Source organism: Cyprinus carpio, chromosome B23, assembly GCF_018340385.1.
Source record: "Cyprinus carpio isolate SPL01 chromosome B23, ASM1834038v1, whole genome shotgun sequence".
Lineage (NCBI taxonomy): Eukaryota > Metazoa > Chordata > Actinopteri > Cypriniformes > Cyprinidae > Cyprinus > Cyprinus carpio.
This window is the reverse complement of record NC_056619.1, coordinates 7,281,263-7,304,057: the sequence shown is the minus strand read 5'-3', so window position 1 is coordinate 7,304,057 and position 22,795 is coordinate 7,281,263. Positions and strand designations below refer to the sequence as shown.

At 37.6% G+C, this 22,795-nt stretch overlaps 1 protein-coding gene across 1 annotated transcript in view; it reads left to right on the top strand.

Annotated features, from left to right (window-relative positions):
- Nucleotides 1-22,795, top strand: part of bmp7b (bone morphogenetic protein 7b) — a 43,378-nt gene that overhangs the window by 13,144 nt on the left and 7,439 nt on the right. The window contains exons 2-3 of the mRNA XM_042750757.1: nt 17,456-17,648; nt 22,490-22,638. Of these exons, the coding sequence (XP_042606691.1) occupies nt 17,456-17,648; nt 22,490-22,638 (342 nt within the window). The remainder of the gene's footprint in view (nt 1-17,455; nt 17,649-22,489; nt 22,639-22,795) is intronic.

Below are 22,795 nucleotides of genomic sequence, written 5' to 3'. Positions count from 1 at the left end.
TTTTGACTTCTTATCTCATAATTATTTAGCTCATAATTTATACTTTTTATTTTAGAATTATCAACCGAAGCATTATTTTTTTTTCTTCTGGGGTGCAAAATGAGCTCATTCTTTTGTTTTTTTATAATTCATTTGAATATGTTTCAAACAGCACTACTGAAAAAAGTAAATTCAGGGAAAATATTATTTTATTATATTATTATATTATATTTTGTAATCTGAGTAAAGAATGGTGCAAATGCACAAAATTTACCTCAGAAATAAATAGAAATGAGAAATGAATATTTGGCTCAGTCTGACACAGGCTCCTTAAGTTTCCAAACAGACTTGCAGGCTTAAGACTCACTCAACACTGCAGAGAGTCCAGAAGATGGCTAAAATCCAGCCAGTGACCCCATAACCGATCACAGGCATTTCAAAAAATAAAAACACACACACACACACACACACACTCATACATACTTCGACTCTTCACAGCTGAGAGAAGCAGAGAGCCAGAGATAAAGGATGTATTAGTAGCACTGTTTGTGCTCAGATGCCTGCCTCCTTGAACTGATGCCAAACCAAACCCTGAGATCTGCACTCCATTTAGAAGAATTAACTTTTTCAAATGAAAAGACTTCCACAAAGAGAACCTTTGTTATACTATCAGCACGAAAACAAAAGAAAAGACCAACTGTTTGAAAAATAAAATAAAAAAAGATAAAAAGTTTGTGTGACATTTTGTGACAGAGTGTCCATGTTTCTGCATGTGTGTGTGTAAACAGGATCTTTTTGTACACAGAACCCCATAATGCATCACAGGATGTTAGCACATGCTAATGAGCCAAATGAAAGCCCATTACTTTGAGGCTAAGCAATAACTGCAAACCATTGTTTATGAGGACCTGAAACGTGTGTCAAATTAGTCTGAAAAATGAAAACGGCAAATATTACATCAGTTTATTTAGGAAATGCTTAAACCGCAGGCAGCTTGGAGCTAAACGGGATTCTTTCATTAATTCACTAAGAGTTTCTGGATCTAATTAAAGTAAATAAACAACAGTGCAACAGTACAATGCAAACAGACTGTGCTGCGTGTGATGATGCGGATTGTTGTTTATTTTGCGTTTCTGTGTAGCTTACGTTATTCATCTGTGCATTTGTGTGCATATTAATATAAAGGCTATAGGTGGTCTCCAGGCGATGTTTTGGTTTCAGCATGGTTTATAGCATGCTATTATGTTGCTGTTTATTCAGAGCTTGATCTGCAAGGTGTTTGACTAAAGTGATTTCAGTGGCTGTGGCATGGATCTTCTTTATAATATTAATCTTCTCTGTTGATGATCTATCTCTCTATCAGCCGTTAGGTGTTACCTTACATATTTTATAATTATTTACAAGCTAATGAGCCAAAAATTTTTATCAGTGCCTCTCCAGTCTGAAAAACCTGACTGATGAGTTTGTATTTTGAACCTAATTGAATACAGATGAGATTTGGGATCAACAAAGTTGGAGTTTCGTGGCAGAGTCTAACATACAAGAGCAGATGAATGTAACATGGATAGTGTCAAGGACTGAAGCTGAGAAAGAAAGAGTGAGGGATGGAGAAGGAGTTTTCAGGTGTCCTGCTGAGAAGAGGAAGAACACCGGTTGGGGCGGCGGGTGTGAAGCGGGTGACGGGCGTGTGCACTAATCTGTTGTGTCACCCGGCCTCCCTTCACATCCTGCCTCAGAGGTGTCAACCTCCTGAAACGTGTCACACTTTGACAAGGCACTTTTTGACCCTCCTACTCCATGGCCCACAATGCTTTGCTACAAATAAACCACTCACTTGCTCCCCTATTCATTCTTTATGATTTAGGAAAGCTCTAATGCTCACAAAGGCTGCATTTATTTGATCAAAAATACAGTAACATTTAAATAGCTTTTCTATTTGAATATATTGTAAAATGTTATTTAATCCTGTGATCAAAACTGAATTTTCAACATCATCACTCCAGTCTTCATTGTCACATGATCTTTCAGAAATAATTCTAATATGCTGATTTGCTGCTCAAAAAAGTCTCTTTATTATCCATTTTGAAGACAGTTGTGCTGTTTTTGTGGAAACTGCTTTGATTAATAGAAAGTAAAAAAGAATAGTATTTATTTGCAAACTAAATCTTTTATAACATTATACATATTTCTACTGTTACTTTTGACCAGTTTAATGCATCCTTGCTAAATAAAAGTATTAACTTATAATTTTTCATCAAAAGTGTTATCAATATAAGCACACAATTTGTTTCTTCATCAGCACAGATTTGGAGAAATTTGGCATTACATCGCATCCTCTACTGTGAATGGGTGCCGTCTTGAAAGCTGCGTGTTGGAAGAAACAAATTAATTATTAACCATTGCTTCTGGACAAAATACGAGTCCATAATCCATAATAATGCTTCATCCAGTGAAAAAGACCATCTCTTTTTGTCCTATTGTTTTGGACTGTTTTCACTTGTATGCAGTGCTTGATCTGTCCATATTTCTCTCCTGATTCAAATAACTTTGTCACTGGAAAAAGCAATATTGTGGAAAGAGGTCTTGTATTTTAACCGCAAGAAACAGCTTGAAGTTAAAAAATTTCTTGATGAATTTGCATTTCTAGAGATGGTAACTGATGGACTGGATTGCTTGTGGATTATTCTGATGTTTTTATCATTCTGACGGCACCCATTCACTGCAGAGGATCAACTGGTGAAATATATGTTCTGATGAAGAAACAAACTCTTTTACATCTTGGATAGCCTGAGGGTTAGTAAAATTTCAGCAGATTTTAATTTCTGGGTAAACTATTCTTGTAATTCAGCATGCATTATGGGTGAAAAGTGCAGTATACAGGGAAAGAAAATGTTTGAAAGAGCAACATTATAAAATAGCTTAATGATATAAGGACACAGCACAGAAGTGACTGCCCCAGAATGCCTTGTTACGAACTGGATTTGAAATACAGGGTGTTGTCGGGCGATCAGAAGGATGTTGGTGAGCTGTTTGGTGTAGGTTGTAAGTGATGAAGAGTGACATCATCTCTGCGGTTATACTGTGTGTGTGTGTATCAAGAGCAGCTGCACTCAGTTTAAATGTGAGAGGTCCGCTCGTAATCCCACAACTAAACAAAGTGTGCATGTGTGTGGAGGAAGCGCTTGGTGAGATGCTCAACAGCCCCAGTACTTCTTTCCTGTGGCCAACACATGTGAGAGACTGAGAGCGCCTGCCAAATTGAGCCGTTTGAGCATGTGCCGTTTAGAACAGCTTATTATGGCAGAAAAAACACAGACAGGAAATTTACCTCATACTTTATAAAACAAAAACAATGTAGCGACAGTAATTTAATAATAACAACGAGGGGAATGTAAGTCTGTGTATGAGAAAGAGACAAAGAGAATTAGAAAGACACAAAGGATAAATAATGCGTTTTCATTTGTCTACTTTTGATGGTGTGTTTCCAATTAGAGGTCACATTCATCTCATAATGGCTTTGCGCGCACACACACACACGCACACACACACACACACACACACACACACACACACACACACACACACACACACACACACACACACACACAGATGAATCGGTGGGTTTTGGTCTGGCTGTACTGATGTGGTTTAGTGGAGGAAGGAAAACTTGATTTTTTTTATAGTAATTAAATGCAGCACATTACAGGACATTTTAATTTGTAACATAAAAACAAAAAGAAAATGTTTTCTGTTACTTACAGATTTTCTCTTCAGTACACTGAAAAAGAATGAAAGTCATTGCATTAGTAGTCATCCAGGTACTCTTGGTCTACTATTTTGTAAAAACTATGAATTTGGATATATTATGTTCACATCCTGTTTTTTGGCTTCTGTATAGTTAGTTCCAGTCCTCAGATTTGATTGGCTGAGCCTGAATGCTGTTCATTAGTGGTGGGGATTTTCATTAATTCTTTCTGCGGGTTATATATATATTGATACACCAGTAGTGGTGACAATAGAATATATATTGAATGAATCATTGAATCATTCACTCAAACATTAATGCCAACATATTGTTTCATTCAGGAATGAAGCACCAATACTGTTTACTCCGAGGTGAATTCTTCTTCTTTTACTTTATTTCAATCTGTTTTTGCAAAGAAAAAATTGTTAATGCAACTGACAGTGTTGTACAGTATAAATAAAAATATAACGATATAAATTATATAATTATAAATATACTGTTTATTTGTTTTTAAGGCGTTGAACACTTTGTGGTTGTCAAACGATAATTTAACGTTCTGTGTGAAATTGAGGAGAACTGACCTTATACATCTACTAAAAATGTTTAAAAATGCTTTAAAATTCGTAAAAATAAGTTGATTATATATCATGTTAAAAATGTGTTGCTAAAGATAAGTTATGGCAACTTCACACAGCTGAGTGAAGGCTGCTCAAAGTTCAGTGTAAATACACAATGTCCGATCAAAGCCAGACTAAATTATGCCTTTGCATTGTAAATTTGGCTATAGTTTGGTGAAAAGCTGTAGCATTGTTTGTTTTTCTGAAACAAGTTTGTTTATTGTTTAATCTATTATGGCAAATGAAAGCCACGTTCACACCAAGAAGACTATATTCTAGGGCATAGGGGGAGTTTAGTGGGGGCTGAGGGGGGCACTGCCCCCACAGACAAGAACCAATCATGATTTTGTCTGAGCTATGAATAAAATATAAAAATTAAATTAATATTTTCTCATTTTATTTGTATTATCTTGTTATATTAGTGGATAGAATAAGTAGCCTATGTTTTGGGCTACATTCATTTCTATGACATTTAAGCCCCAACCTCGTGAGCCGCGACTCGACATCATGATTCTTAACTTGTTGCCATAGGCTACATGAGAGGACTTCCTTTTCATTATTTTCCCACTTTAGCAAGTTAACTGAATAATGGAGATACGTTGTATATTTGTATAAACCCGTGAATAAAAATGTGGTGGACTGAGTCACTCCTGGCTAAATTGGACAGGCGATTTTCACATGAAGCATATTTTTTCCCCTTCTCCCACCTACTACAATTTCAGCTATTAAAATGGTTCAGTTTTGTATGTAATGGCAAAGTGATTATATTTCGTTTGGTTTTTATTTTTTTTTATTAAGGAGCATTTTTGTTCATTAAATATGAGTATTTGATTTTTAAAGCAACGACCAAGCGGCCAGCGGCGATTGAGCCTATATTTGTTCAATTTAGCCTTCTCAAATCATCACAACTTGCTTAAAATAAAATCTATAGATATTAAACTGTTTAAGCATATAACAATGTTTAAATGTTAAACCTAGATAAAAGACTCTTTGCAGGACATGGAGGTGCCAGGCCAGCGCAATAACTTGCATTTTTCCAGTGGATACGCCATCCTTTTTTCTCAAAGGATCATTCATTTGCATCATTCGTAACTGTAAAGGGTGTGCACTCACAATATCAACAAAAGTTGTGCTCAAAAACAAAAACTTTTATTATAATCGTTATCCACAAAGATGCACTTCTCTCTAAAGGTGCGTCTAATGGAGACTTCATCCTTGCGACACTGACTCAGAAAACACTATTTATTAGTAAATAATTCAGATATTTCCTTACTGTTTTCCCAGACACATTTGTGGTAATTACTTTTAATTATGGTTGTTTCCACCAGCGTAGCAATTTAATTCATCACTAATTGATGGATGTTTAAAATATAAAAATGAGGAGAAGCCTAAAACAGGCCCGAGGCCCAGCCCGCGTCTGAACTATGATGTGAAAATTGGCCTGAAGGGGTGTAAGGGGTGTTCTAGGGGTGTAAAAAAGTTCTAGTCCGTCAGAAGTTTCTCAGTTATGAGGAGAAGAAACTAGCTCTGATATACTGTAGCACACATAAAATGATTTGATTGAAAATTTGTCCGAAGAGATGAAAGAAAATTACTGGTCATATGCAATTCGGAAAATTCTTTTCTGCAATTTTTTTTTTTTACTCTTAGTACAGCAGTTGTTCATTCTAAATGTAGAATTTGTTACATAAATACATGAAATGTAGAACATAAAAAAAAAAAAAAAGTGAAACTCCGCCTATGTACTGTACTAGGGGCTAAAGTTGGTCAGAGTAGGCATAATTCAGTCTGACTTTAATCCAGCATTGCATCTTAACACTGAATTTTGTGCAGGCACAGAGGAGCTAAAGATGCATTAATAAAATAAACAGTCGTAACAGTAGTCTGCTCTTTCTAGTCCAAAGAGTATAGACAAATCAGTAAATCACAACTTTTTCATTTGTGACTATTGCTGACATTTACAATGACAGAATAATGAAACCATATCAACAGCTATTACTTTTACAGAACTATGCAGGACTTTTACAGTGCTCTTTAGGTATGAAACATCTAAATGTTATAGGTAAGGAGCACATGCGCTCAATCTGCATAGCACCAGGTGGGCGACAGGTTCAGCAGGCCTGCGGGGTCACCTTCATTACCTCGTATGTAAACAGTGTGTATGCTGTGCACGTGTGTGCGCTTGCAGAAGCAGGAGTGATGCAGGCCATGAGTGCTAATGGGATTGTTATGTGTTTGCGTGTGTTGGGATGAAAAGGAAAAGCAGTGGAAACAGGCAGCTGTTCAGATGCCTGTGGGTTGAGTTTTCCTAGCTGCTCATATAAATGCTGTGTCTTTCTCTTTCTCTCAGTGATGTTTATTTAACACAGGTAGGGCGAACATGCCGTTAGCCACTTGTTTCCTCCCAGAGGAAGTCATAAATGTGCCCGCTTGGGTTTAACTGCGCCCAGCCCCGCTGCTAATGACTGCTATATATGTGTAGAGGAAGAGAGATAGAGAAAGAGATGGAAATGCAGGGATGATAAACATGAAGAGGTGATGTTTTGGAAGCTGCTGCCATCACAGAAAGGTGAGGAGATTATTCACAGGGATTTGTTCTGGTCTCCATCCAGAAACAACATGAGGTTTTAAAGCACTTTCTCATCCAGACTTTTTAACTTGTCTAGAGGAATTTGAGGAGTTTGCCGAGTTCACAAAAAAGCATTCAGTTTACCTTAGGCAGAAGAAACATGCTTGCTAGAGGGAGAAGACACTTAAGGCCCCTGATATAGTTTAAGTAAAATTGAATGCATGACATAATTGTGATCAAAATCTGGCCAAAATGAAGGTAGCCTACTTTGAATTAACTTCTATGGTTTAAAACAGCATGCAAGTACAAACTTTCTGGAAAACTCAAAGTAATCTCCAGTTCATTTCTATGTGATATTTTGTAGCACCTGAAACCAAAGGGGGCGGAGCTTATCAAAAGGTGAATGAATGGATCAAAATTTGACTGGTTAAACCCAGATTATACTTTCTTTTTTATGTGTACAGTAAGGTATACATACAGTGCAAGTGAAGTAAATTTCATCATAATACACACACACTGTATTGGCACATCCAGATTTTTCTGAAGTAGCAGTTTGGGTGTATTTTTGTTGCAGTTCCTGGTATTTTTTTGTTGTTCCATCTCTTCCATCTCATTCCATATGTGGACTGCCTGTGTTCACATGCTGTCGAATGGAATATACTTAAGATTATGTATTTGCATCAAAACTGAAGTACACTAGGATTTTAGCATAGACCTATAAGCCACTGCTGGCAGATGTTGTAAAAGCATTCTCTGTTGATGCTCACATAAAAGTTGCAGTTCATTCTGATTAGATTCTGAAAGTATTTAGCATTATATTCTAGGGCATGTTAACAACACTTGGCAGGATTGGTTAGTTTAAAACAAACTCTGGTGCAATTGCTCTGTTAGTGCGGTTCATTAAAATAAGTGTGAATGCAACCTGAACTATGATGCACATCAAACAAGTGGACCAAGACCCACCTTTTTGGGGGTCTTGACAGTGTTGGAGAAAGTTTCTTTTAAAAGTAAAGCATTACAATATTGCATTAATCCATTAAAAGTAACTAATTGTGTTACTTAGTTACTCTTTTCGGACTGTAATGCATTGTGTTACTTTTGTCACCTGGGCTGGGCTAGCTTATTTGTTTTTAATTACAAAAACCCCAAAAGTTATATCTTTGGCAACTGTCCCGGCTAGTAGGCTATCGCATGTGAGGATGCTGCAGGTGGCAGATCGTTCATAGCCTTTTCGCACAGCAGCTTGAAATAATTAAATGTATAATTTTAATGGCAGATCGTAATCGAGAAAGCACTATGTGTTTATGAAACACATGTGAATGAAATTAAATTATATTGCAGTTTTAAATGTGCTTCTGATTACAGATAGCCTGGGATTACACAAGATTTGTGTTTTAAAGAAAACCAGTTTGAAGGAAGAATAATTTGCTTTTTGTGCTAAAAGAATTTCTTAATATGAAATTCAAATGGTATGACAATTAGAGATTAGACTGTACAGAAATTTAAATCTACACACTCATACACACTATATACACATAGTCACGCAATATGTTGTTAACATTAACAATTTGAGAATAAAGTATAACAATAATAATAATTTGCATGTTTGATGTGATATGAGCTAAGTGATCGTTAGATTTAATCACCATTGATAGTGCGATTTATTGTAATGCTTTTTTCCTCAGTTGGTCAGAACAAAAGTGGCAGACTTGTTACTTCAGATCACATTATCTGGTGAAAATTCTTATTTGGGTCATACTTCCAAGACGTAGGCTAGAATCTGTGATTCCTAAGTACAGTATCCACACTGGTGCGGTGACTGACAGCCACACATACTCCTCAAAACATCAGATTCATTCACGCTGGAGCTGATCCAAAGCACAATTCATGAACAGTAAATAAAGAAAATTGCGCAAATAAGTGTAATTGCAGGTTTTCACACAGAGATGGCGACAAAGAGGCAAAACGTACGGGCTGCAGCTTTAAGCCAAGACCAAATCCAACCTGGTCTCATAAAAATACATACCTCTGTGCACTTTTTGTGCAACACCGTTTTTACGTACCTTACTGCACGTTTCACCGCAGTTTCAAACAGGAATGTCCACTGAGTGGCGCTAAAACACTGGTTCAGTTTGTGAACCCTGGCACATTTTATGACGTTGAAATAGCTACGTATTGCTATGTTTTTATTATGTCGCTTCTGGTGCGTATTGCGACAGTTCAGAATTCAAATATCTGGGGACTGTCGCTAAAAGTTACTGCTCTGTCGTGTTGGAAATATGCCCTACACCAAACCCAACCCTAAACCTACCCAACAGTGTTAACAAATGCAAAACTGTTATTAAAAATGCATTTACTGATGCAACTGTGCCATTTTAACTTCCTTATATGCAGATTTGAACTGCTCTGTCGAACCGTGGTTACACGGGATACGAACCGGAGCTCCTTGCCTCTTAAGTACATCTCCTTACTCTGTGAGCTACCATACAAACCGAACGCTTATGAAAACCCATAGATATGAAGATGGATATGTGCGATGCTAACATTCAGAAGCATCAGTTTTCAGATCTCCCAGCATATTAATATTATTTTGAAGTCATAACATGATTTTCTTCAAGTAATTGTGCGAAAATTACGCGTTATTAATCTAAACTCTATAAATTTGTGTGAAAAGGACTAAAATGTGTCGGAGTTTTACTGCCTCTAGTGTTTATTTATTTTGGAAACTGCAGTGATGTACTTATTGGTACGTATTTCACGTCTAGCTAAAAAGCGCATCCAGGTACATTTATGCCATGAGACCAGCTAGAACAAATCCATTAAGTTTTGTATCTTTAGGTTTGGTGTTAAAAATGACAGTGTGAACGCTAAGCGAACCAGGACTAAAAGTATAATTTTCTTTTTTCATTCAGACCAAAGGAACTAAGAGAATCGGCAGTGTGAACACACCCTTATTCAATATTTTATGAATCGACAGTTTTTAATTTTTCTGATTTTGATGTTAATTTAAAGTCTTAAAATGATACAAAACAGCATCACAGGACTTCTGTGAAAGGACTGAAGACTGAAGGAGGCTGGAGAGGAGTCTGCTTCACATCTGCTCCACACAGTCCATAAAGTCCTCTTTAATGTGGAAGCTTTAACAGAGAGATTAAGGGGCCTGGGACACGGGTTTGGGGTACAGCCTGGATTTTGGCTTTTGAGGGCTTTATGGATGGGCGACGCACGCTTACTTGTGTCATCACTTCTGGCTGCTCTGAGCCTGGAGATCTTATTTATTGGTTACAGGGTGGAACAGAACAACTGCTGCAATCATTCACTCTGTGTGTGTGTGTCCACGTTTGCAGATGTTTCTTAGAGTAGATTTGCCATGATGTATCTGTAGCCACGTGCATTGTGTTTGTAGCCATGTGTTATTTTGAGTGGATGTGTGTGTGTGTGTGTGTGTGATCTAATTTACTGTTAAGCCTCACATGTGCGCAGACAATGAAGCCAAATGAACTATAGGGGAAAAATGCGAAGAGGCTCTTATTAAATAGCTGAACTATGACACTCCTCTGGTCTCACTCTGCTGATGCCATTGATGAACAGGTGGCCGTTTGAATCATTTGTTTCTGGTTCAGTCGAAAGCATTCAGAACACTGTGTAATTTTGAAGACGCAGCCAAATTGCCGTCACCTAGATTCCAATTCTCATGGGACCTTCTCTAGAAGTGCATAAACACAGTGGATCCAAAAAGTATTTGGCCACACTAAAAATGAATAGAATTAGATGACAAAATGTGGCACCTGCAAATGATTCTCATTATTAATGTCATATTCTCCAGCTGATGTCAGGATGTTTTTTTTTTTTAGAGGATGTATGAAGTCAGTTCTCCACAAGTTCACACAGGTGTCCTAGTAGTTATGTTGCCATCGCATTCTATCAGAATTATTGTAAATAGTTTCCTAGTTAGAAATTGGACATGAACGGCCTCTCAGTTCATATTTATGACTGGGAAACTCATTTTGAGTTCCAACAGAACCATTGCTGTAGTTACTGTTAAGTTTTATTCGTATTTAACATTGCTTTCTCTTGGCATTACACTCACAACCCCATATCACAAGAAAATGTAAACGTATTATTTTATGTAAACATAAGTATTTTGTGAGGTGGCGATTTCAAATAAAACCATACAAATGTTGTATGTACAAAAAAGTAATGACTGAGATCATACACATTTATATGACTTAGTCACCAATTTTGCAAAACTTAAAAAAAGTTAAACTTTCATGAGATTGTGTTAGTCATTTATATTTATGTATATAAATAACCAAATTGTATATTGTAAGCCATAATGCATACAGTATGTATCTTCAGCAAAACAGCATTCATTTAACCAAAATTACAGATGCAATAAATGTATACATTTATATGATCGTCTCGTCAATAAAAAAGGATTCTACTGTACATTTAATTTTAAATACATTGGATATCGACTAAATATCTTCAGTGCATTTAGGTCAAAAATGATTTCTTCAAGAAATAGGCAAGAATGCACCTGGTGCATGATTTCTATTCTTTCGGACAACAAAGCACTTGAATGTGACAGACTTGTAATTATGACTTCAGAAGTGGGAAGCAGAAAATAACTGAAGGGAGCATTAGTTATAATAACTTTGAACATGTTCCACAACATTTGACAACCACAACATCACAACACTTTTTGTGTTAGTTTTGGACAATATATTTAGCATTCAGACTTAAACTTATGTTATGTTAAATGGTTTGTTTTGTGTTTAATCAGTATAATCCACTTAAAATCATATTTTTAATTGTGGTTTACTGTAAGTGTGTTCCAGTGCTTGTTGGGGTGACTGTATTGGTGTACACATGCATGCAGTATACAGCACTCTATGGGTGTTTGTGCTCCGGTCTACATTATCAGGTGTGTGTGTGTGTGTGTGTGTGTGTGTGTGTGTGTGTGTGTGTGTCTGTGTGTTGTTTAAGCACATTCCTGGAGGTATGTTTAAATGGTGTAAGGGTGAAGCAATGACAGCTTTGTACACATCATCCATTAAAACTACAGAGAAATGGAAAAGCACTTAGAGCAAAATGTTTGATCTTCCCTGACAGAAGTACAGAAAGATTCAGGGACAGACAGAGCGAGGAAAACAGGAAGTGAGAGATGTGTGTGTGAGAGAGATAGAGTTGTTAATAATGTTTTCCTCTGATACACAAATAAAATAAAAATCCCAAGTTAAATGTTGACTTCAGAAGGGAATATAGAAGGCAAAAAGAAAGATAAGAAGAAGAAACTCTGTAAATGAACTATACTTTGATTTTTGAATGCATAGATCATTCCCTGGTTAAAAGGATGCTTAAATTGCCATGCACCTACTAAATCTGTATAGCCTAATTTGAGCAAAGCAAGTTTAGATATAGCTTGCAACATTTTCTGATCCCATTTCTCCCCCTTAAATTGGCCAGCATCCCTTGGATCTGTGGCTTAGCAGTAAACACGTGTTCCAAAATGCATGTTAGTCTATGGTGCTCAAATGGGCAAAGTGAGTTTGAATCTTGAATAATTTCCTCTCTTCTCTCTACTATAACAATCTAAATGTTTAGACTTTTGGAAGAAAATGTGAGTGTGATACTTACCGGCACAATGTTAAGGAGTTCTGGGTGTTTTGGGGGCATTGCTATGTGGTTTCTAAAATGTTCTACAATATGTCACTAGAGCATTCTGAGGCTGGTCTCACAAAAGTCGTGTTATCTGATTGTATGGCAGATCATGCTGAAAATACACCACAGTTCATCTTTTTGCTCTGCCTGCAGATTGCCGTAATTATAATGATAAGGTTGCAATTGCATACTATTTTTATCGCAACTGGTTTGACAAGAGTTTATTACTGATTGTCATGAATTTAATTAGCCTTGTCAAGGAAAATAATGGCATGTTTAATATAAGAGCTTGTCTCAGATTCAGATGTCTCGAGAACAATCTTAAGTAAATAAGAACATTCTGTATTTGGAAACATTTGGAAATATTGTATTTTTTTTTAAAAAACATTCATGCCAGTGGAGGATAATGTTCTGTATACCACTTTTTGCTTTAAAGTCAATTGTCAATGTTTGTATCATTGATCAGCTAAAAAAAAGATAATCACCAAAGGTTATTAATGTTTTATTTATTAAGAGCATGTGCTAAAGTTACTATATTCTGACACTTTAACCCTCCATTTGTGTTCCAGTCATTTTGACCCAGAGAGAAGTTTCTTGTCGAAAATGCGAGTACATTTGAATTTGAATACTTAATTGTCTTTGCACGATTTTTACGAGATTCAATTTGCAACTCCTTGCAACAAAATTTGCAACAAAAAACAAAGAAAGATTGAGAAATACATCAAACAATACACCACAGGAAAAAATAAATAAAAATCACATTGTTTATCACATAGGTTGCACTTGTGGTGTTCCCTGTCAGAAATAACTGAGCTAAAAAAAATGACATAAATTTCTTGTTATGCTATTACTAAATATGATCAATTATCCATCAAATTATTCATTAAATTATCCATAAACAATGCCTTTTTCAATCAAAACTGAAGTGCATAAGCTCAAATAAAAGAAGCCTATAGTTGATCAGTTCCAGTAGCCCCTCACTGCAGAACACAAGATCCATGGGGCGTGGTTGGATCTCCATCTAGGGGGTGGAGATGGGTAGGTTTAGGGGTGGCGGTGGGTGGGTTTAGGGATCAGGGGGTGGAGATGGGTAGGTTTAGGGGTGGCGGTGAGTGGGTTTAGGGATCAGGGGGTGGAGACGGGTAGGTTTAGGTATATGTAAGGTGGGAGGAGTTGGATCTGGATCCAACCACGCCCCCTGGATCTTGTGTTCTGCAGTGAGAACCATCTCATCAGCTCCAAAAAGAAAAACAAAACCTGTGCTAATTGAAAGAAAACTTGTTGACAAAACGATTGAATCCACGATTTGGAGATAATATAGCATGATAAGAGATTTACAAGTATATTTTAAAAGGCCAGTCATTTTTGACACCAAATTAGGAAGTAGATAGTAGCACAAGGGTTAAATGCTTGAGCTTTGATTGGTCAGTGTTTTTAACTTTAGTTATCGCCCTTTGTGTGAACAGGTCTTTAGAATGATTTATGAAACTTTTTGTAGGTGTGAACTGATGAACTATGGGAAATGTGTAAATCCAGTTCCTTAGAATCCATTTCAGCATGCGTTGAATGATACAGGTTATAGTGCAGCTGTCAGAGGTGCAATTACTCTAGACAGTGTTTTATTTTCTTCTGGCTTTGAACTCATAAAGTATTGCATAATAAGAAAGAGCTATAGTTGTTTTAGAGCTTTAGTGCTGCCGTAGAGGTCTGGGCGTCTCTGTGAGAGGCGTCGCTGTGTGCCAAGCGGGCACAGGTGGCCCTGGTGTTGCGTCTGCCCTGTGAGGGGGCACCCAGGGGGTTCAGTGGAAGGGCAGCTCTGAATTAGAAGGGTGGGTAAACAATTCCAGTCCTCTAAGAAGAGCGGGACAATGAGACACGGAATGCCCCCTGCTAATCGTCACTGCTGGGTAACCGGATCCATGCGCGCTCTTTCACCTTACTGCACAGTAGGGCCTTTGTGCTGTTTGCTGCCGTTCTAAAGGCGCTATGAAAGGAGGATGAGGACAGGTAGTGGTGGACGGAGAGGGCAGAGGATGGGTGGAAAAGATGGTGAAAGGATCTGGAGGAGGAGAAGAGAGAAAGGGATGGAGGGATAGAAAGTCAATGAGGATAAATGAGGTGAGCAGGGAATAGTGCAACACAGAGGTGTTTACATGTCAGTGGGAACACAGTTCATGCACGGAGCTCACTTCTAACAAGCTGATTATCTGAATCAGGTGTGTTAACAAAGAGAGACATGCAAAATATGCAGAGCTGGGGGGCGCGAGGACTGGAATTGAGAACCGCTGGTGTAGAGTATCGCTTCTTGTTTGTTGTTTCTCCAATCAAAAATGCAGACATCCCCAATGGATGCAACAAATGCTTCGTTTGTAATGGGTTTTATTGTTTTTGTCTTGTCTCGCTGGTGTTCTGATATTAAAGAAAATGATACTCTAAAGAAGAAACAAAAACTACCAGCAGGTGGCGGTAAATGTCTTTGAGTCGATTCGTTCAAACGGCTGATCCATTCAGGAATAAAGCTAATGGCTCTCTTTATGAATAGGTCTTTGAATCATTGGTTCACACGATTCGTTCAAAATGAGGATTCATTCAGAATCTAAACACAGCTGTGTTGCTTGAAGACACACAAGAGTTCTGCTGTGGCTTTATAGGTGATATTTTCGTTGGCAACATTGAACAAAAACAGACAATATTTTGTATAAAATATAACACAGGGCATGTTTTTGCCCCAATATCTTGAGTTTTAGGGCTTAACTGCATTTATGTAGCCCTGCATCATATTTCTCAACTGTAATATGATGTATGAAATGTAAGATGATGTAAATGTCTGGGGGTGGGGCCAGTGCGTTAATATTTTCATAACTAGTTAATTAAGTTAACGCGTTAAACTGACACACACACACACACACACACACACACACACACACACACGCACACGCACACACACATATATATATATATATATATATATATATATATATATATGAACTGCCTTATATGCCATTTGGTATTGTGTTACTTGATGACCAATGTAAAATCTTGATCCTGGAGCAAATACAGTGTGGAAGCACCAGAATAGATCACACTCTGTGGGACAGTCTTAAGAGAAACATACAGCTTAATTTTCACACAGTGGAGTCTCTTCAAACCATGATTCACGGCTCTCAGTAGAGATATGAGGATGACAGCTGCTCTCTCTGGCTCTGATGCACTGACTGAAGAGTCAACAAGGCTGCTATTGTCTGTGTGTGTGTGTGTGTGTGTGTGTGTGTGTGTGTGTGTGTGTGTGTGTGTAGCACTCTCACACAGTGATAAAAGACAGAACAAGACCCAGAGAGACACAGAGAGCTATCTTCAGTCCCTGACAGAGCTTATCAATCACTGAAAAGTGAGAGTTCAACACATTGGATACATAGACATGTTCTTCATACATCATCTTATCATGTTTCTGAAATATTACTGTGCACATACACAGTGAACACACTGCACACCAAATACATTAAGCCTGTACAGCATATAAAGCTGTAAAGTTCATTATGTGCCACCAGTGGCGGCTCGTGGGTTTTAAAATAGAGGAGGCACACTAATTGTATTGGTCTGGGGATCAGTGCTGAATATTATTATTATTATTATTTGCTTAACCACTTTAAAATGGCTTTTTGGTTGCTTTTAGTCAGAAAACTTAAAGAAAATGACACACATACAGCAAGATCATATAACTTCACTTACCTGGCCTATGACTTAAGAGAGCTGCCTGTTGTGCCATTTAATTAAGCTGACTGCTGTAGCCTATATCAAGCTAAGGCGTGTTCTCCCTTTATTTTTATTTTGTATATACTGTTTGAATGACAGCTTGATCAATCTGTTGGCGATCAAATATTCAACATCGCTACTCATCATAACCTATTTGTTGCATTATCAGCTCAGCAGGAGACGTTCAAACTAATATCACAAAATTTACGTCTCTATGATGATTGGTTGATGTTGATAGTTTTCACGTGATGTCACACCCTTATAGGAACGCCTACCTGGAGGGCAAAACGACGCTTTGCTCCACTGACCGCCAGTTATTTTTACGCAGTTTGCATTAAGTAGTAATGTAGTTAAACGCGGGTATTAAAAGGCGAAATTCAGTAAACACCTTATTGATTATGTATATTTTGTAAAGGCAAGCAGATGAAGCCAGAATATAAATGCAATGTGGTGGGGGGGAGTGTAAATCAGTAATGATTACGTTTTAAAGGGAAAGGCCACTAAACTTGTATATGGAAAACAGCAGGGTGAACATTCATCAAAACATCTTTTGTCTTCATCAGAAGAGGGACGATCATATAGGCTTATAAACACATGAGGGTGAGTGAATGATGACAGAATTTTCATTTTGGGTTGAATGATCACTTTAATTCAAGTTCTTAGGCTACCAAAACACTCAAGGCTCAATGTCAGAATCTGTGCTCTTTGCGAAAAACATTCAGAGATTTCAAGATGATAAAATGTAAACACAATTTGGTCAGCCAGTTTGAATCAAGTCCCAAGCTCACAAAATGTGAGAGATGCCTTCTGCCTCACAGAGTCCAGATGATGGAGGAAGTAGTGAAAAAGGGCTTGAGAATAAAAGACACATAAAGCTGTCTGCGGGACTATGTCTCAATCAGTGGCTCTGGAGAGTTCAAACATCTGTCTAGAAATGTGCTCTGTGTTTATGCATGAAAAACCAGAAAGGGGCGGCTTGACTTGCCTGCGGGCGGCAATAGTGCAAATGAAGGTGACATTTGAGTTAACAGTGTAAACGTCGAGCTAACCTTTCACTGAACATTTTGACACTGTTTTGAAGCACTGATATAACATGGATGCATCTCTTTCACTGTTTGTCTTATACAGTTGAACATGATAAGGAGTTTTTGCCTGTGAGGCGCCATCACAGAGAATTCCGATTTGACCTGTCCAAGATTCCGGAGGGTGAAGCGGTGACTGCTGCAGAGTTCCGCATCTACAAGGACTTTGTTCCAGAACGCTTTGACAATGAGACCTTCCGCATCAGCATCTACCAGGTGCTGGAAGAACATTCAGACAGGTACATCTACACAATATACCATGGATATTAAGTATAAGTTATATTTAAGGCTCTTAGGCAAGCAAACACACATCTGTCAAAGACTAGGTGGCGCTATAATAAGGTCCTTTGCGTATTCTATTTTAACTCCATGAAGGCTAGAATCTATTTTCTTTACTCTGAATCCTTGGGACAAAATCTAAAAATAATGTTCTTGGCAGATTTATTCCCTGCTATGAAAATTGCATGCTATCGTTTGCGATTTAGAGTCTGTTCATCCAGGCTGTTAATCCAATCCTCACCAAATTTTGCACACAACAGTTAGGAACATGGCAAGAAGATCTCGCTCATATTTTACAAACTGACCATTATCTCCTGAATGCAATGTCCAAACTTAACAAAACTTTATAAGCATAAACAGAAGGCATTGTAGATGCACATACGTAAACTTTCGGCCATTGAGTTTTTTTAAAAGGCAAGGCAAGGCAAGGCAATTTATTTCTAAAGCACAATTGAAAACAACAGTATGTTGACCAATGTGCTGTACAGATTCTAAACAATAAATAAACATACAACACACACACATTTGTTATACAACACATACATTAAAAAAAAATAATTCTGACATTAAAAAAAAAAAAAAACACTGAGGTTCCAACAACAAGTCACTGAGCAGCATTCTGCTAAAAAGCCTGGGGAAAAAGATGAGTCTTTAAAAGAGACTTAAATGTAGAATGTAAAATGTAAACACCAAAGTAGAGGTAGTTCTTATATCACTGCAAAAGCACGGTCCTCCATAGTTATGTCTGACCCTAGGAGCAATCAAAAGCTTCTGGTCAGAGGACCTGAGCGATTTTGATGGTGAGTAAGGTTGTAACAAATCAGAAAGATAAGATTGTGCAAGGCCATTCAAAGATTTAAAAGAAAAAAGAAAAAAGAAAAAGGGGGACATTTTAAAATCAATTCTATAACAGACCGGTTACCAATGACAAAATGGGAGTAATATGGTCCCATTTCCAACAACCTGTCAACATTCTAGCAGTGGTATTCTGGACAATCTGTAATTGTGACAGCATGGACTGACTAATCCCTACATACAGTGTATTACAATAGTCCAGGCAAGAAGACAGAAAAGCATGCATCATCCTTTCAAATTCACAAAAGGATAAAAATGGCTTGACCTTTGCTTAGTTAAAAAAATGATCTGAAAACACCATTAATCTATTTGTCCAATTTCAAGGCTAATCAAAAATTAAACCTACATTTTTATTATTAGTTTTTTTTACCATAAATGTACCATAAATAGATAAAGGGCCTAAATCTATATTGATGGACCCAGATGAATTGGAGGGTGCAAAAGCAATAGTCTCAGTTTTAGATTTATTTAGGTGTAGAAAATTCATAGCCAACCATGTTTTCAAATCCTTTAAGCATCCAAGAAGAGTCCCTAAAGGAGTTGCCTTCATTCTTTACTGTTACATATATTTGCATATCATTGCCAATGAAACAATATTCCGTGTTTACTAAATATAGACCCAATCGGAAGCATGTACAGTACAATGAAAACAAAATGGGTCCCATAATAAATCCTTGAGGCATCCCTTATTTAAGAGAGGTCAACGAAAAGCTTTTTCGTACCTGTCCTACAGTAGGCCAATGGTCTGATTTGCTCAAAACTTGGTGCGTATCATTTAGACATGCTCCTGACAAAAATGTATCAAAAGAATTTGGATTCACTTAACTGTTTAGCAGATATAGACCAATATGTTTATAGGTGAGGATCATAATGACTAAGCCTATATCTTGTGATCATATCATCCAAACTTCAGAAAACTTTATACAGAACATTGTGAGGAAACATTCCTGTCAAGTCTCTACTTTAAAAGACAAAATGCCAAAAGTCTAGGTCAGTTTTTCTGCTACCTTGTGTAGGTTAGGTCGTATTTTATGAAGATGCAGACAAGCCACTCAGCCTGTAAACTTCTACCAAGTGACAGTTGAATTTGCACTAGAAAAAGTGATTGGACTTACAACCTTTAACTTTAAGTTTCCCCCCCAAAATATGGAAAATGTCTGCAGTTTTCATGTGGGCCTGGATATACTTTACTATTTTTTTATGGTGGGTGTTTCTTGTCTGTGACTTTTTTCCAAGGAAAATCCTTTCCTCTTGAGGGCTGTTAATGCTGGACACATTTGATTTGTGTTTCCTTTCCTTCTATTTCTTTTTGCCACACACACAGTGCTCACTCTATCTAAGCATCCCAATGCAAACTTTACTGTCGCCCCACACCATGTTTCCTATTCCAACTCAGCGGCTCTCCTCTCAAAGAATCAGTTGTGCGCCACAGGGCTTCCCTTCACCACATATTTGGGCCCTTCTAGAATATTGGCATGACCCACACTGTGAATTGGGTTCAAGAACGTTTTGCTCCTCCTACGTACTGCTCGACCCCTCCTGAAGGCCTCAGTTGCATCGACAGGTCTGTGGGGAACAACACACCCCATTGTGCTCCCATCAGGGAGAGAAAAGAGACAGAAATGGAGGGATAAATGAGACTAAGGCTGAGGCCGCAGATGTTTAGCAGAACAGGTGTTTGGATCACACACACTGAGCACCTGAACTGCTCTGAGTCTTTGAAATGTCTGAAGTGTGTTCATGTGGTTCCAGTCGCTCAGCTTTCTCTCCCTGCAGCGATTCCCTTGTCTTTTGTTGTATACTGCCTTTCAGTCTTGTTCTTATGCTGTCGTCTTGTCTTGCTCTAAATTCCTCTGTTTGATTTAGTGCAGGGCAGCCACACTCTGAGATCAACAGCCGTTTATAAAGCCATTATTGTCAATTAAGGAAATGAAGTGCTCCCCAGGGTCTTACCATCTGGAGCGAGTGCTCTGTTTCTCGCTTTCCCATTTTTCCACTTTATTCACTTTCTCCCTCTGTTTCACTTTGTCTGCAACCTTGTCCGTCTTTCACTGTAAAGCCCCGTTCACACCAAGAATGATAACTATAAAGATAACGATATTAGCGTCCACACCAGCAGAAGATTTTGTCTGTTATTCTAAGTACACGCTTGTGTGCCGCTTTAAATTCTCCAAGTTGTTATAGCAGGATTGATTCTGATTGGCTGTCAATGTTTGTATCAATCATCAGCTGGAAAAAATCTTTCTGAAAGTGATTCCAACGATACCTTTTCTCTGTGCCTTTTTCATTATAGTGGTGTGGTGTGGACTCTGCTATTCTTTAATAATGAGAACAATTTTTAGAACTATATCATTATCTTTATAGTTATCATCCTTGATGTGAACGGGCCAATTTGCTGAAACCAATTTTTGCTGATTTCTTTTTAAAAACTATAATTGACAGCATTACCAACAAATATATATATATGTAAAAAAATATTTAGCCTACATTATACAAAATTATTAAACATTACAATTTCCTCCATCTGGACAAAGTTACAGAAGTTCTCTCACTTAAACAACTCTCAAAATAAGGTGCTCTGTGACTAGAAAAGAGCTAGAAATAATTAACTGAAAAGGAGTTGCTGTAGCATAACAGAACAGATGTCATTTCCCACTATGTTCCTTAAATTGACATTTCTTCACTACTAGGCCTATTAAATATGTCATCTTTCACGTCAAATTCTTACACTGTTTCAATTAATTCAGTTGGAATAATAAGAAACTGCAGAGCTGTTACCATTCAAATGACATCGGAATCAACAAACTCCATCTTTCCTCTGCAGGAAACACAGAAGCTGCATCTGAAGTGGCATTAGATGTATTTACACAGACTGTTTGATAAAGCGGAGGTGCCATAAATGCATTTACACTGCAAAATTTATAATAAAATTTTTTATAAGAATATTTTTTGAATATTTTTAAAACAGAAAAAATAAGAAATATTCAGGAAAATGCAATGATAGTTTTATATGAAACCAAACGTAGGAGGCAACAAATGACTGTTTGAATGAGTGAGGCATTTAGTTAACAGATTTGTTCAAATGGCTGATTCATTTAGTAACGAGGCAAGTGATACTGTCTTTATGAATGGGTTACTAAAACATTGACTCACTTAATTCATTCAAAAACGTGGATTCATTCAGTAACAAAACACAGACGTGATGCTTGGAGGCACAAAACAGTTCTGCTTTGGCTTTGATTGGAACTATTTTCAGCTTGGAATCGGCAGACTGACCGGGCAACCTAATTAAAATATGAAAATTTATTAAAATGTGAAAAAAAGGTGAAGTTTGAAATATTTCATAATTTTTGCAGTTCATCAACATGTATCATATATCACTTTGTGGCGATACTGTATGAAATCACCGGATGTTATTCACAGTTATTATGAGAGTAGAAAAGGAGCTTGAATGTAAACAGCATTCAAACTGTTGTATGAACAGGATAATTTAAACGTCACACCTTTATATCATTCAAAGAATCAGGATGCCACTGATTGTATTTTTCTTGTGGTTCACTACATTAGTCCTCCATCTCTGGACCTCTTTTATTGAATACGAATGTCATTCTAGGTATCTGTCACACTTAGCTGGTCACAGATCATCCCAGAGGCGTTTCGTTGGCAAATACAAAGTTTGGGGGTCATGTACTTGGGGAAGGAGCTGAATACAGTTCAAGGTCTTGGAATTAGATTTTTGCATTTTTTTATGGGTTTAGTTTTAGTTTTACAGCAGTAATAACTCTAGTTTTGACGCCGCTAAACAATGAAACCCCACATCCTCATTTAAAAGAAATTACATAAAACATAAAATATGCTACTTTTCTCTTGTGCAAACAGCTGTATATGAAATGTATGATAGGCTATTGTTTTCAGCAGGCTCATATGCTCTCACTCTCTCCTTCAGGGACTCAGATCTGTTCCTGCTGGACTCGCGGGTGATCTGGGCAGCAGAAGAGGGCTGGCTGGTGTTCGACATCACAGCCACCAGTAACCACTGGGTGCTAAACCCAGGCAGGAATCTGGGCCTGCAGCTCGCTTTGGAGAGTTTGGATGGTAAGTGGATGTGCACACGCCGCAGGTCACAGAGGTCAAAATATGAAACATGTACATCATATTGCATCACAGACAGACTGCAGAAATTAAACCATTTCTGAGGCCACACTGCAGAGTACTCAGTCTGTTTTGCTTTTGTTCGCTGTTAAGTTCAATG